The 16,075-nt window shown below is 41.6% G+C and overlaps 1 protein-coding gene across 2 annotated transcripts in view; it reads left to right on the forward strand.

Annotated features, from left to right (window-relative positions):
• Nucleotides 1-16,075, forward strand: part of DDC (dopa decarboxylase) — a 505,341-nt gene that overhangs the window by 441,751 nt on the left and 47,515 nt on the right. For both annotated transcript variants that reach the window (XM_069216857.1, XM_069216865.1), the window contains exon 12: nucleotides 7,970-8,068. In XM_069216857.1, coding sequence (XP_069072958.1) covers nucleotides 7,970-8,068 — 99 coding nt within the window. The remainder of the gene's footprint in view (nucleotides 1-7,969; nucleotides 8,069-16,075) is intronic.

A 16,075-nucleotide genomic window follows, 5' to 3' on the forward strand; every position in this document is an offset into this window, starting at 1 on the left:
TGAATACTTATGTCAGCTCTAATGAAGTTTAAAATGACAAAAACCAACTTCAGGTTTTGATAATTGTTGTAAACACACTAAAGCAAGGTAATGTTGTCCATTATTTACGGCATGTAAACTAAAAAATGCTTTTGGAGTGAGTATAGGGAGTACAAAACAACAAAAGTGACTAGTGCTTTAGTGTTGATACCAGTCATAGGGGCTGATAGGAAGTTGATCAAACCAGGTGCCCTGAGAGGGATAAGCAAAGAAAAAATGCTGGGTAAACCAATTTAAAATGGGTTAGAAAAACCTGTGCTGAGGGTTAGAAATAAGCATTAAGCAGGGTTCATTTCCCTGGGAAATGTAAACAGCGGAATGAGCAAAAACAGTCTGCATAGATTTCACCTTTTTTTTCTGCCTCTTGTCTTTATAGCACAAATAAAGTTTTTCCAAAGCTGCATTGGGGAAGTACTCAACAGTGCTTGGGAAGCATAATAATCCATGAGGCCCACCTCTTTGGGGCTTTAGATATGAAAATAAAGGGATTTTGGCCGTGTGATCAAGTGCTAACACATCAGTAAGAAGTAATCTTGAAAAGTGTAAATCTGGTTGTTAGAAATGGGGTTTCTGGTTGGCAGTCAGTCTGCACTTTGTCCAAGCAGGGACCCTTCACTCTAGTCAGGGTAAAGGAGAAACACACAAGGGTAAGCCCCACTAACCCCCTTGGTAGCTTGGCGCAAGCAGAAAGGCTTAGTCCCAGAAGCAATGTGCAGAGTATTTGTACCAACACACACAGTAATACAGTGAACACACTACAAAATGGACACCACACCAGTTTATAAAAATAGGTAATATTTATCTAAGTTAAACAAGATCAAAACGACAAAAATCCAACATACACAAGTCAAGTTATTAATTTTCAAAGCAATAAAAGTCTTAATCCTTAGAAAACAGTGAGAATGCTGTTGTTACACAAAAGTACCTGGTTTGCGTGAAAAATAAAGCCACACAGGCGAGCGTGTGTTGGAAGAGTCAGCGATGCGTTGGTTCCTTACTCACAAGCGAGGCTGCGCGTCGTTTCCTTCTCCGGTCGGGTCGCCATGTGTTGTTTTTCTCCGTCGCAAGAGAGAGCAATGCGTCGTTTTCCGGATGGTGCACCTCCAGGCAGGCTTTGCATCAATCTATCACGCCCAGCGATGTTACATTAAATTCTATTTGCATGGTATCAGAATACCAGGGGTTTGCGTCGTTATCAGCCTGTTAGCGGGTGTTGTGCGTCCTTTCTCCAGCCGCGTTGCGTCGATCTCCCAGCCGAGAAGCAGGTGGAGCATTGCGGAAGGTGCGTCACAAATTTCCCTGTACATCGGTGTTTGCATGGATTTCAGTCCTTTTCCACCAGCTTCACCTTTCAAGGGCTTAGGGAATGGGTGGGGCACCACTTGGCAGGGCAGGAGTCTCACCAGAGAGTCCAGGTGCTGGCAGAGAGAAGTCTTGGTTGGCCCTGAGACTTCAACAACAGGAGGCAAGCTCAGCTCAAGCCCTTGGAGATTCTTCTCAAGCAGGAATACACAACAAAGTCCAGTCTTTGTCCCCTTTCACAGGCAGAAGCAGCAACTGCAGATAGCCCAACAAAGTACAGTCACAGGCAGGGGCAGCACTTCTCCTCAGCTGTTCAACTCTTCTCCTTGGCAGAAGTTCCTCTTGAATCCTTGAAGAAATCTAAAAATGTGGGGTTTTGGGTCCACTACTTATACTCCTCTCTGCCTTTGAAGTTGGCAAACATCAAAGAAAAGTCTCTGCTGTTCACAAGATCCTGCCTTGCCCAGGCCAGGTTCCAGGCTCAAACCGGGGGTTTAGAGACTGCATTATGTGAGGGCAGGCACAGTCTATTCAGGTGTAAGTGCTCACTCCTCCCTCCACTCTAGCTCAGATGGCCCATCAGGATATGCAGGCTACTCCCAGGCTCCCTTTGTCTCACTGTCTAGAGGGAATTCACACCAGCCCAACTGTCAGTCTGATCCAGACAGGGAATCCACAGACAGGCAGAGCCACAGAATGGTTTAAGCAAGACAGTGCCTACTTTCTAAAAGTGGCATTTTCAAACTGACAATGTAAAAACCAACTTTACTAAAAGACGCATTATTAAATTGTGAATTCAGAGACACCAAACTCCATATTTCTATCTGCCCCCAAAGGGAGTCTGTGCTTAAACATCATTTAAGGGCAGCCTCCATGTTAACCTATGAGGGAGATAGGCCTTGCAACAGTGAAAGCTGAGTTTAGCATTATTTCACTGTTAGGACATGTAAAACACACCAGTACATGTCCCACCTTTAACATACACTGCTCCCTGCCCATGGGGAAAAAGGGAAGGTTTAAGCCTGGCAAGTGGGTACACTTGTCTAGTCGAATTGGCAGCTTAAAACTACACACACAGACACTGCAGTGGCAGGTCTTAGCCATGTTTACAGGGCTACTCGTGGGTGACATAATTAGTGCTGTATGCCCACTAGAAGCATTTGATTTACAGGCCCTGGGCACCTGTAGTGCACTTTACTAGGGACTTACTAGTAAATCAAATATGCCAATCAGGAATAAGCCAATTACACATATAATTTACACAGGAGCACTTGCACTTTAGCACTGGACAGCAGTGGTAAAAGTGCCCAGAAAACGAAAAACAGCAAAACAGAATCCAGCACACAGTCAAAACATGGGAAGCAGAAGCAAAAAAGACAGAAGAGACCACACCAATGATGCCAGGTCTATCACGGGTGAAAGCCAGATTTTATGCCTCAAACACAAGGGGGCCAGGCCTATTAGGTCCTCAAGGCAATTTATAGATTTCGTCATGAGAAGCAGTATTCACTGTGACCGTGGGAACCGCAAGGAGGTGTGCAAAAAGCTATTCTCAGGTCTCGGAAGAGCTAAAGAAATGTGATAACCCCAAACCCCAGTCCCATTGACAGTTACCAGCATTCATTCAGAATTATAAATGTGGGTAAATTCTCTCACTGGTATATGTCAAAGCCTGGCACCAAACCTGAACACAGCTTCGATGGATCTCACAAAATGCATACATCTGAGAATAATTAAATACCCCAATTGTAAATCCTCATCAAAGGGTATACCTAAATTTTTAAAATGTTTGCCCCTGTTTGTTATTTCAATCTGACAAGTTATGTGATGTGATTGACAGGATAGCCTGTGAAATATCCTGGAAAAGGCCTCTTAGGTCATAGTGTTATAGTCAATATTAGGGTTTTTTAGGAACTTTCTTGAGCCACTTGCTTGCGATTCTCTGTTTCAAAATCTGAGTGCCACCAAACAGTGCATAACTCAAAACTAGTGCACAGTAGACCATGGAATAAGTAGGTAAGTATGAAGATGCAGAAGATTTACTTACCCCGATCAAAAGTTTGGCCTCATTGTGCATTCACTCTTCCATCTCCTCCACTTCGATATGATGAGATTACTTCACATGCTACAGCTAGCATCACGTTTGGCCCATTGAAAAGCTCCTCTTGTTTAACAAAGCGTCTTGCTTAATGAACTTACCAGCAGCGTCCTTCTGCTTGAGGTTTGATACTATCCAGAAAAAAGGGGTTTTATAGTTAACAGGAATGTTGAGTTCAGTATGAATTCTAAGGGAAAGAAAAGCCAGACACCAGGAGGAACTGGAAATATCGTGAAAGTCCATGCATTAGGGCACGATCCCTACTGCAGAATAATATTGTCGACTTCCTGTTCTACTTAAATAATTCTAACTCACTTATCATGCACAAGAAAAGGATTTCTGACAAAGAGATGAGTTCTATCAAATGATCATTTTAGAAGTTGACTCATATACTGCGGAGGGTGAAACTACGAAATCTCACCCATCATATTATGCACTAATGAAGCAGATGACCTAAAAGGGAACACAGTCATCAAGCCAGCACTACCAAATCATAACTGCATAATGACAAAGAATAACCCTCTAAAAGCGTAGAACCCAATCTTTTCCTTGAGAATAAAAGTTCTACCCTAAGCTAGGGTAGAACGAAGTGAAAACCTTCAACTACAAAGGAGTGCAAAGTCTTCAACTTCACATTAGTGAAGCTGGGAAAAGTTTTCCAACCTTGTTCGAAGCAAAGTAAACCTGCCAGGCCAAGTACAAAGCAGGATTTCTTGCCAAAGGCTCCCCATCAGGGAGGACATCCTGCATCACAAAGTGTGTGTCCGCTCGCTACAATACAACCCCTGTCAAGTAAAAGTATGGGGAGAGTAAGGGGCAGTAGAGCAGGGTTGCAGCAGCTGGAGACACCAAAGTTAGGGAGAGCCTTGGGGGAGGGATGAGGAGAGTGTAAGAGTAAGAGTGTGGGGAGGGGAAGGAGGAGTGGAGCTGGATTGCAGCAGTGGGTGGGGGTAGGTGCAATGTTAGGGACAGCCTTGGGGGAGGGAAGGGGAGTAAGACACATGAGGTCGGCCACAGTGCCATGCAATGTGGGAGTTAGAAACCGATTTGGGGACTACTGCTGAGCAACCGCAGCCAACCTGTTGCGCAGCTGCAAATCAGGTTTTTATTAACCTACAAAATGTATGCCTCCAGTTGCAGACCTAAAACTGTCAACCATCATCTATAAAAAGAGAGAAGCATCATGATTATGAATGATCTCAATATACTGAGGACAGGGCCCTGGGATATCTTAAGGAGTATAGTAATGACCGAACTGAAGGATAAACCAGGGCCTGTGTTGGTTTCCTCAAGAGATTTCAATATTTTAAGATGATTTCACATTGCAGGGCAAGATGTCAATCATGATTGCATACCTATAGGGTGTTGAAATGGAATCCTCTTAGAGACCTTCAGAGATACAGTGAAAACCATCTGATTGTGAACTCAGATTGTCAATGACTGACTTCTTTATTCTATGTCTCCTTTATCTAAATCACTGAGTCTTAGCTACACCTAAGCTGAGGTTGCGAAAAGTGACCCACTTTATAGCAAATGGGAAAGCCCTTTATACTTTCTCACTGTTTTAATGCCCCATGTCTTAGGCCTGACTGCAAATTTTAAGTTTCTTACCAGTAGCTATCCATATTGCTACATATATATTTTTAATGTTTAACTAATTATAACATTATTTTTTTCACTCTAATGGCTTATGAAGCTGCATGCTTTAATTGTCCTTGAACTCATACTATTGTTACACCACTGGCACTTAAAGAGTAAGGGCATAATTTTGAGTTTGGGGGGCGGTTTAAGCCGTCCGCTGAACTTCCGACGGGGAGGGTGCCGCCATAGGGGCTAACTCCCTGCTGGGCCCATTAAGAGTTTCCTGCTAGGTCAGCAGGTGGAAACATGAGTTTCCACCCGCTGGTCCGGCGGGAAACACCCTACAGCATTGTCTCCTGCTCGTAATCGAACTAGCGGCAATGCTGTAGGATGCAGGGTGCACCAGCACCCTCGCAATGTTCACTGTCTGCAAAGCATGAACTGCTATGAAATCGCTGGCAGAGAGCGAGCTCATAATCCCTAGGGCAAAACTGCTTGCAGCGCTGCCCTGTCGAATTAGGAACGCCGCAACTGCCAGACTGCCGGGTTCTAGCGGTTGGACTGCAGCACGACTGCCATGGACATAAAATGGTGCTCAGGCCTCTGCATTGGCGGCAGTCCAACCGCCACCACCAGTATGGTGGTCTATTGACTGCCAGACTCGTAATGGGGCCCTAAGTGTGTGAGACTAATAGCATTTGCAATACACCTACAGCACGTCTTCATATCTCACCTCCTACACTATGGTGACTGCAATACTAATCTTTCTAATATAACCATGCTTGTTCTAGCTGCACATTTTTCATAGTATACTGTTACTAACACACTATACTCTTTGCCAGCCTCAGACTTGAAGAATTCTTCTTATTTTGTACTTATTGGCACTATGTTGTCAGAACCTGAGACGCTTTGAGAGATGCTTTGACAATATAGTAGCAGTTGATATAGTAGATGTAATATTTTTGTAGGTTGATACTTAGACCACAATATAGCATTGTAACAATATTGTGAAAATATATCCCCTATAGATGTGCCTGGAAATTCTTGGATCCACCCCATGGTCCCAGGATGTTTGGAGCCCCAAAAGGCAAATGTGAAGTTTTTTGTGGGTGTGATGAGGCAGTGCAGCCCCTTTAAAGTGCATGTTAGAGTGTGCACAGCTCCTTCCCTCCCATCCTGCTAGACTGATCCATCCTGCCAACACCTGATAACCCATGGCGTTACTGTCTGCAAGGAATATAGAAAGAGAAACTGCCAACTACACCTAGATGCTCGCTTATATTTTTCTTTAATTGTGAGAATGAAGTTGGCAATTACCCTATCTCGATGGACTCTGATGTTATTTGTTAGCATAGCACTCCCTGTTTAGTGTCAAAGTAGTCCTTATGACTATTTGACAATCACATGAAGACCATTAAACGCAGAAAGAGAGTATAGAAACGTGGCAGTAGGTCTTTGTGAATCTATGGCGTTGGTGTGTGAGAATTAGGATTCTCTTGTGATTATTAATTCATATTTTCAATTTACATTGAAAACAGCTGAGCATCAAAAGACTGAAAACATAAGTTCTCAATTTCATCTGAAATAAAGGCACACATTCTGGCATGTTCACTGCTGGAATGGGTTCGTGGTGAGTGTTAAAATCCATTGAGGAAGGCAGAGGATTGGGATAACTGGAAAAGTCACACTTACTGATAGCAAAACCTTGGACAGTTGGAACTGAGCTGCCGGTGATCTTTGAACACATCTCAGTGCATAATGCAAAATGCTGTATTATTATGGATGGTGAGTCCCCACTTTAATTGGAAAACCTACTACTGATGGACAGAGGGAGTATATAATTTCTGTAGGGCATGCCTCATTGCAAGAGAAGTCTATTAAGATAGACAGACATCCAACAGCATGCTCTGTCAACAAATTTTAACTGTCAGTTTAGGGACAGTTAACCTGTTTTCAATCGGTGGTCAGTGGCAACAAACAGTAACCATGGTTGCCACCTGCCAGCGTTGCACGATTCTTTCAGTAGCGGCCGGTAATTTTAGGAGGGAGGGGGGCAGGCAGCACACCCACACATGCACGCACATCCATTCACAACACTCATCAACATTCAAACATACATGCACGCACCAAACATTAATTAAAAAAAAACACACACACCCCTTCAGCCTTGGAGGTCCCAGGAGGGTTGGGAGTGCTGCCTTCCCTCATTGGCTGACCCTAGGTCAGATAATGAGGGAAGGCAGCAGTCCCAACTTTGTCACAGAGTGGGATGGGGTCAGTGAGACGGCTGACCTCTCCCCACTCTGTGACGAGGTGTCACTGATTGACACTTGCCCTGGGCACTTCAGGGCTTAAACCTGAAGCACCCAGGTCGAAGTCAATGGGTGACGCTTCCCCTCGTCACCAAGGGGAAGGGCCTCAAGGCACCTTTGCTGAGCTGAGGAGGTCACGCCCATAGGAGCTGTGACCTCTTCAGTCCAGCAAAAATGCTCAGACAGCCAGGAGGCTACACAAATCACGCATGTTTCACTCCTGGCTGCCTAATCTCAACTTGAAGAGTGTCTGTCAGGGTGACCATTGCTCAGCCTGACAGGCACTCTTCATGAGGGGCAAAAGGTGGGGGGGCATGGCCCCTCCATCCTAAAGAACGGGCTGCGGCTGCATTCTTTCTGAGATATGTGCCAAATTGACCATGTCATTGTATCAATAGGAACAATCTGCGTCAAATTACAATGTAAAAACTAAGAAACACCTTTTATATCTGAAAATATAACGTCATATACCATCACCAAATGATGCCATTGGTCTGTGTGTACAAATGATCTGCAAGACTATTTTACAGCACTGCCATATCTACAAACTAAGAAATTGACATTTGCATTTTAAAATATCATATCACTAAAACCAGCCATTGGTATTGTCTCAAAGCTCAGTAATGTTTTTTTGCAGCATTGGCAGATTCCCCTGGGCCGCAGGTTCCGTTCTCTGAAAATGTGGTTTGTGTTCAGGATGTATGGTGTGAAAGGACTGCAGGAACACATTCGCAAGGTAAATTCATTTCATTATTGGTAAAAACTGTAATGGTAATCTGTAAACTCCAATTAATGTTTATAAAACGTGCAGTCACAATAAAAATCTCGGTTGTGCTCTCTCGGCAGTGCAATGAAAGCATGTGGTTTGTTAGTGCTCCAGCACTCAAAGATCTTAAAAGATATTTATTGGCTCAATGGAGACCACAATGTCATGCTTTAATGAAAAAATAAAACGTCAGAACAAATCCCACTTTTCTTGAATATAAATGTGTGTATGTTATAATTTATGAATATTTCTGAAACTGTTTAGCTTTATTTGAATAGATCATGAAATTCATCGGATTATATTGTGCCAACCAAGTTTACACTTAGTCCAGGTTTTTATGGTCTGGATTGGCAGCGCAGCTGTCGTTAGATAATTATTTGAAAAGCACCTGGAGAGGGGTGTTGGCTCCACCCAGATGCTGGGAGCCAGAAATACATGTTTTCATTGAGCAGAAGCTGTGTGCTTGTACAAAAAAGTGCTTTCCCTCTACACAGCTGTGATCATTTTGTTTAGTTATCCAAATGCCTGAGCTTGAACTTACAGGGGCGCCCACAACATAATAATGTGATTAAAGTGTCTTAGATAACTAGAAATTGTATCATGTTTTTCTCCAGCAGCAGCTCAAATAGGAGGAGTGCAGTCATTAGCCTATGTGTATTTTTAGGTCTTGCTGGACAGTGCATCTGTTATCTGACCTTTTAAGCTATACCAATCATTTTTCTGGAGTTCTTTGCTTTCTTACAAATACATATCCCATCCCATACTAACTACTTGTAATGCTTCCCATTACAATACAACATTCCTTTAAAGCCAGACCTATTGGCATTACCTATGCTTTTGAGACAAGCCTAAATAGCACACGCCCATTGAGCAAATAATTGCATTTAAGCAGTCTGATACAAAATGAAAGGAAATACAACCTAAAATATGCAATTAACCAGAACTTAACTTGGTGAATCTTAATTTTGAGAAGGCCAATGGAAATCGTAGGCAGAGAGAACTGAAGAAAAAACAGCTGACCACTCTGTATGATGTAGAAAGAAACACACAACTGAAACTGAGCATTGCGTATGTGCTGATGCCAATGCCATTGACATTTGTATATGTTTAGTAGCTTCTTAGTTGAAAGCCTTCATATCTGACAGGCTATACATCAGTCCAAACGAGTGCACAATTAACAAGTTTGTTTACCAAATCTGTCTTTGGGACACTCCATGTCCTCCCTAAAGGGTTAGGCGATCAGATTCTTCTTTTTTGAGTGGAATGCATATGGTTCCCCATGGAAATTCTCCCCATAGAATGTCCCTCTTTGCATGTTTGTATCTTAAGCATCATTTACTGACTTTTATTAATAAAAAAGGATAGATTTCCCACCCAAAGGAAGCCCACAATACCGTTGAATACAAAAACCATGGATATAACTCTTAAACAAGAAAGATGCAGCCACAGATTTCAAAGATGCTTCTGTTCCATATTTTAAGGCAAGGGTGGTCCTTCGAAGTGGTTCCATTAACATTATATATGTTACAGTAGTATGCAGAAAAAGTAACACAAGTTTGGATGTGTACATATATTTTCTGTAATTTATTCTGGGAACTCCTTAGGGAAACTATGCTATGACCTAAAAATCTGAGAAACTGCCCCACTACGCACACCATTATCTGCTATTTTATGCATTCTGGTTGTGAACCTTTGCTTAAATGTCATAATCATTTACAATTATTTATAAACAATCCCTATATTAAACTGCATTTGACCCTAAAATGAACCCCCCACTTTTCTTAGGATAGTATACGCATCCTGCAACACAAAGCGGAGGCTGCTGAAGGATCAACATGGGAATTGTCAGTTGAGCAGAGAAATCATATCAAGAAAGAAAGCATAGTGGGACAAGGCTGAACAAGTAAACGAGCAAGGGATCACAGAAGAATGAATACAAAAGGAAGGAGGGAAATGTTCAGAAGGAATGAAGAGGAAATCACTTCGCAAAATCTTTGGACAGCAGGCATATCAAGGATAATGAATGGCTGGAGAGAGGCACTGGGGAGAAAGACAGAACAGTAAGATTGGCTCGGTGGGATAACTCTCCTAGCTCAGGAAAGAATGAGGATAAATTACGAAGGCAAGAGAGGATAATCCTGAGTGCAGAAAAGGAGATTTTCGTATTTCGATGTCAGGTAGATACACCCTTGCAGAAAACAAAATAAATATCAAAATATATATTGAAATAGGGATGAAGTCTTGTCAGGGAGGTCTCCAAAGAAAAACATAAACTTGCTCGGAATTGCTGAAAGAAAAAAAAAGAAAAATGCCAATTTGTTGATCAATGAAATCTGACCTGCAAGACCTGCAAAAAGTATTAAAAGCTGCTTTGCATTCCAATGAGCTCATACATTGTTGACACCAAAAAAACTGTACCTGAAACTCAGTTTAGAACTATTATCCACCATAACCTGAATTATAAGGCCCAAGATGTAATTAAGGAGGTAGAAAGGAAAGCCCAATGTGAAGAAGCATATGGAACATAAGTAAAAGAGCAAAAAATAAGTTACGTCCAAGTTCCCAATAAAAATGCCAGTTACCTATTACACCCTCCACAGCAGAGTTCAGCAGCCCCTCCAACTTTGCAACCATACAGCTCCACACTTGCATTCCATTGCACACATTCTAACGGTTCTGTAACATTCCATGGCTCATGGAACATGCCAGAAGAAACCAGCCACACCACATATCCTTCCCCTTATAGAACAACAACAAAAAGATCAAGCATAACTGAAAAAACAACATGAACATAGTAAATCAGAAAATGACAAAATGTTGAATATTTGAAAATGACAAAATAAAATATTTCAACATAATAAGTAACAGGAGGAAACTAGATACCTTAGGTTAACAATACAATGCAGGAAACAGAAATAAAGAAATATTAACTGCAATGTAGTTTTAAAAGTTAATTGAACTGTTGACAATATTGTCCTTTAGATACATTGGTGCTCTCTCAACTCTGTTAGTCCTCCTTGCAGCAGAACCATAAAGACTATCATTTGACACAGGCTACTGCCTTCTATTCTTTAAAAGTATAGCTCTATAGTGTAATTCAACTTCACACAGGTATCTTGAAGTGAAAGCTACTGTGTTTTCTTTAGTGCGTACTCTTTAGCTAAACATTGTCCCAATAATAATAGCACAATTCATTCTCCTGGTGTGGTTTTAAAAGGCAGATACTTCAACAATTAACATATTAGTCATACCAAATGCTTATCTTTCATCTGCACCCCAAACAAAGTACATTCCTTTAAGCAACAGTCTTTTAAGTGACCTCCACAACACTATACATTGAAAGAATGACATGCAGATTCCCTCTCAAGGACATGGAAATGTATAAATTGGTACTGCCTGTTCAGTCTAGATATAAAAAGGAGGGTGATCCAGTATGTGAGATTCTAGTAGGTAAACACAATCTGCAAGTTGCTGGTGATTCAGGATCACAGATTAGTATAATATCTGATCAAATGCTCTACAAACAATGGGCTGTTACTCTTCTAACTTCTTCCAATGTTAATCTTCCAACTTTTATAGGAAGTAAAATCAATATGGTGAGGGTATTTTTGAGAGGATGTTAAGTATAAAAAGATTGTCTGATTTTCTCAAACACGTATGTGCCAGGAAAATTTGGTTCTTGGCTGGAGAGATCAATGATCCTTTGTATGTCATTGAGGCAAGCCAATGCCTATCTATCTCTCTAGGAGCTCTGAAGAATTGTGTTCTTCAAAACATTTTGGATGCTCACAAGGAGGTGATTGAGAACAAATTGTTGTGCATGAAAGGGTTCATGCACAAAATTGTGATTAAAGATTCTGCTGTTCCTGTACACCACAATGTGAAAAGTGTAATTAATCACAACTGCTGAATCATTTATGTCAACTGGAGAAGGATGGTTCCTCTGCATGGCTTTCTCTTTTTAGTAGTGGCAACAACAACAAGGAAAATTAATTTGTGTGCCGATCTTAGGTCATTAAATAAAAATATTTTAGTTCGCTGACATCCACTACCCACAATGTTAGAAATGTGTGCACAATTTGGCAGTGCACACTTTTGAATTCCTTTTTAGCATATTGCTTCCTTGGGTCTTCTTTCTAATTGAGTTTTTCTTCAGTAATAATATGAATATCATCTTGTTGCCTTTCTGGCTAGCAAGCGCAGCAGCAGTTTAAAGAAAATTTATGTTTAACTTGTTACAAGGCGTAAGGGGATTATACCTTTTTCAAGATGATATTCTTATTGATGCTGGTACCGAAGAAGAACATAATATGACAATTGACAGAGAGGTGGGCATTGTGAGTGAGCAGGGATTGACTGTTAAGTTAGATAAACGTAAATTCTTAATTGCACGAGTTGAAAAGAAGATCTAGCGAAAGCGATCACTAATGTTCAGCCTCCAACAAATATTGATCAGTTAAAATCTTTCTTGGGATTGTGTGAATATTATTCATGCTGTTGCTAAATATTTTCCTTGCTGAACTTCTTCACGAGTTGGCTCCATGGTATTCATTTCCATAATTAAAACAATATCCTTGTCTTTGGCTGGAGCTAGCACCCCTGTTATATTCCTCTTTGCTTCCATTTGATTACAAGTCCAATTGAAGATGGAACTCCAGGTGAATTGAGTTTACTCAATTCTTTACTAGCCAAATCAGAGCTTTTCAAAACTACGTAATCTCTACTGAAGTTGGGTTTCTGCTACACAATAACTGCTCAAGTGCTTTTTTATCATACCAGCCCACTGTCCTCTGATCTCAAAGGAATTGATCAAGTGATCAAAAACACAAGAAGGCATCAGAGTAAGAAGATAAGCCATAGAGTTATCATCAGACTCATGAGTCCACTGTCACCTTGTGAAAAACTAATGCCTCTTGCCCACAACGTTTGGTTGTTGTGAAAAATGTTTGCTCAGCCTTTCCACTGCTTCATTATACTCATTGCCCTTTCCAAACTGCCTGCTACTGGTGGCAGCCTCAGGAAGGTGATCGAAAATGCGTTGTTCCTCTGCACCCAAGCAATTATATGGGAAAGTGGATATGCACTAACTCCTTGCATGATAAAGAATGTCAAAAAACATAATTTGCTGGTGTGTAACATGTTTTGCTGAAGAAGCAGTAGCTGGAATCTTTTCACACAATTACAAATACAAAACAAGTCAATCCAAGCATAAAACTACTGAATTCTGAAATTCTTGCACAATAAAATGCACCATAAATGAGTAGAATGTGTTGCCAAAAAATAGCAAAATGTAGCATTTTGACAATTTGGCAAAAATGAAGATAAACGTATGCTACATCCGGTTATACAAGAATTCTTGAAAGGCAATAGATAACGACCAACTTATACACTCCATGCTGTGTGAGTATGCTGTGACGCACTGTGAGTGAAGCACACATTGCTACTATTAGCATGTCTCTAAATGTAGACCAAGCCTGACTTTGCCTGACTGTGACGTTGCACACAAGCCATAACATCCAAAAAGCACAAATGAAGAGAAAGCAGTGCTGACAGTGAATTACTAGACGGCACTGGGAGATTAAATGAACTCACTGCAAACAGTAGCAGAAGCGGAATCAAAGAAGAAATTAGACCCACAAAACACCAGATGAACAGACAAAGGGCAAGGATATAGAAGTTGGCCAGTGCTACAAGGGAGGGACAAAGAGAAAGCACTGCCCACTATCAAGCAAGGAATTTTAAAGGACTAGAAAATGAGAAGCAGGGGGTGGATCTAAGCTCACAAAGATGTATACTAAAGTATACTTGAGGTCGTATGCTAACGCCCGACCTAAAAAATGAGGTTTAATCCAGGTACCCAGTGAAAACCCCAGCTACCACATAGACCCTCCACTGGAGAAATCAGCAATCCGTCCGACTTTCAACTGTAGAACACTGCATTTGTAATTGATCACACGCATCCACCAGCTTCTGTCACATTCCGTGGCTCATGGACCTTGAGAGAAGAAACCAGACACAATACACACTCACTGACAAAGGATGACAACATGAAATTACTATTGCCAGGCTACACATTGAAAATTCAGGAGGTTAAGTGTAAGTGGGTCGTTTAATGGTTTCAAAACAAAGCTAGGAGACCTGTAGAGTCAAGTCCATATTCATCTTTACTGCAAGACTTAAAATAATAAAGGGTAGGTATTTGTGCTACTTCAGTATCTCTATAAGACCCAATATTGGTTGGAGCAGAATAAATGAAAAAGGTTACAGTTAAATGAGGAAGCAGCAAAGGCCAAGGAAAATTCCGATCCCTGTGCAAACAAGTATGGTTTTCATCAAACAAATAAAGAAAACTTTCTATTTTTGTAGGAATACAAAACATGTATCACAGACAGTGCACTGGGGTGCAATAGGATCGCAGGCTAATTTTTTGGGCCCTCGAGCACTGGAGTATTAGAGAAGGTGCCGCAGACACGTGTGCATGACTGTGGAAATGAATGGATGGGTGGATGGATGGATGGATTTGTGCGAGGAGTAGCTGGTTAGAAAGATGGGTGAATAGCTTGGATGTCTAACTGAAAAATGAATTAATGCTGTGATGTGAGTGAATGGATGAATGCATATAATGTGGAAGGATGGAACAATAATTAGAACATTGGAATGTTGGCATGTCCATTGAAGACAATGGAGTGCTGCGGACTTTTACTGGCCGGTAAAAGCCCGCAGCGCCAACATTCTAATGTTCGCTTTGTTCACAGCAAGAGCTGTGAACAAAGCCTCACAGAGCTGTGAGCAATTTGTTTTATTTCATAGAACATTCTGCCCTGAGTTGCAGAATGTTCTAATAGCCTTAGAACCCGCCGTAGCGGGCTCTACCGGCTATTAAAGGCCCTTTCCCTTGTTAAATGCCCTCGCCTTCGGCTCGGGCATTTAACGCGGGAGCGGGCCTTTAATAGCCGGTAGAGCCCGCTACGGCAGGTTCTAAGGCTATATTAGAACATTGGAATGTTCGGATCTTCATTGCAGACAATGGAGTGCTCCGGGCTTTTACTCCCTGGTAGAAGCCCGGAGCGTCAACAGTCCAATGTTCTCTTTGTTCACAGCTATAGCTTTGTGAGGATTTTGTTTTATTTAAAAGAACATTCTGCCCTCTAGTGGCAGAATGTTCTAATAGCCTACCATCCATTACAGGCCTGCTCCCTTGTTAAAGGCCCTCGGAGCAAGAGCGGGCCTTTAATGGCCGGTAGAGCCCACTACGGCGGGTTCTAAGGCTATAATGAATACATCAGTATGGTTCAATGGATGGTTAAATGCATGGGGTGACTAAGTGGATGGATGAATGCATTGCTATGGATGAAAGAATGGAAGGATGAGTTCAAAGGTTTATGAATGGATGGTGAGAGCATCGATTTACAGAAGACTGGGTAGGGCAACAGATAGGCAGGTGGATTGATGAACCACCGAGTTAAATTGCGTAGAAACATCTGTGTGAGCATTACAACATATGTGGGGTTGGTCTTTGAATCAATAAATTCGAGGGTCAATGAATGAATCAATGAATGACTCCCTAGGTGGATGACTAAATTGATGCCTGTGCGAGCATGCATTTGTAATGAATAAATGCCTTGGTGGGCGGGGCTGAAGGGTGAATGAATGGATGAATGAACAGATGCCTGGGTAGAAAGCTAGATTTGGTATGTGCGATTGGCTGGATAGAAAATTAACTGGATGAGTGAGAGGGAGAGTGATCTCTCTCTCGTCCATTATTACCACTTTCCTCTCTATTCTCCCCTTTGTTCCATTACATAGAATAACAGCACACCTACAATTTAGCAATATAGCTTGGTTTAGTGGATGAATATATAGACTGATGAATGATGAATGTGTAGGTGTTCATGGACACATATACATAGGCTTAGCCAAGTGAATGGTGAGTGCAGTGGATAAACAGATTCATAAATTTGTGTGTGGTTGGATTGA

Source organism: Pleurodeles waltl, chromosome 2_1, assembly GCF_031143425.1.
Source record: "Pleurodeles waltl isolate 20211129_DDA chromosome 2_1, aPleWal1.hap1.20221129, whole genome shotgun sequence".
NCBI classification, from domain to species: Eukaryota; Metazoa; Chordata; class Amphibia; order Caudata; family Salamandridae; genus Pleurodeles; species Pleurodeles waltl.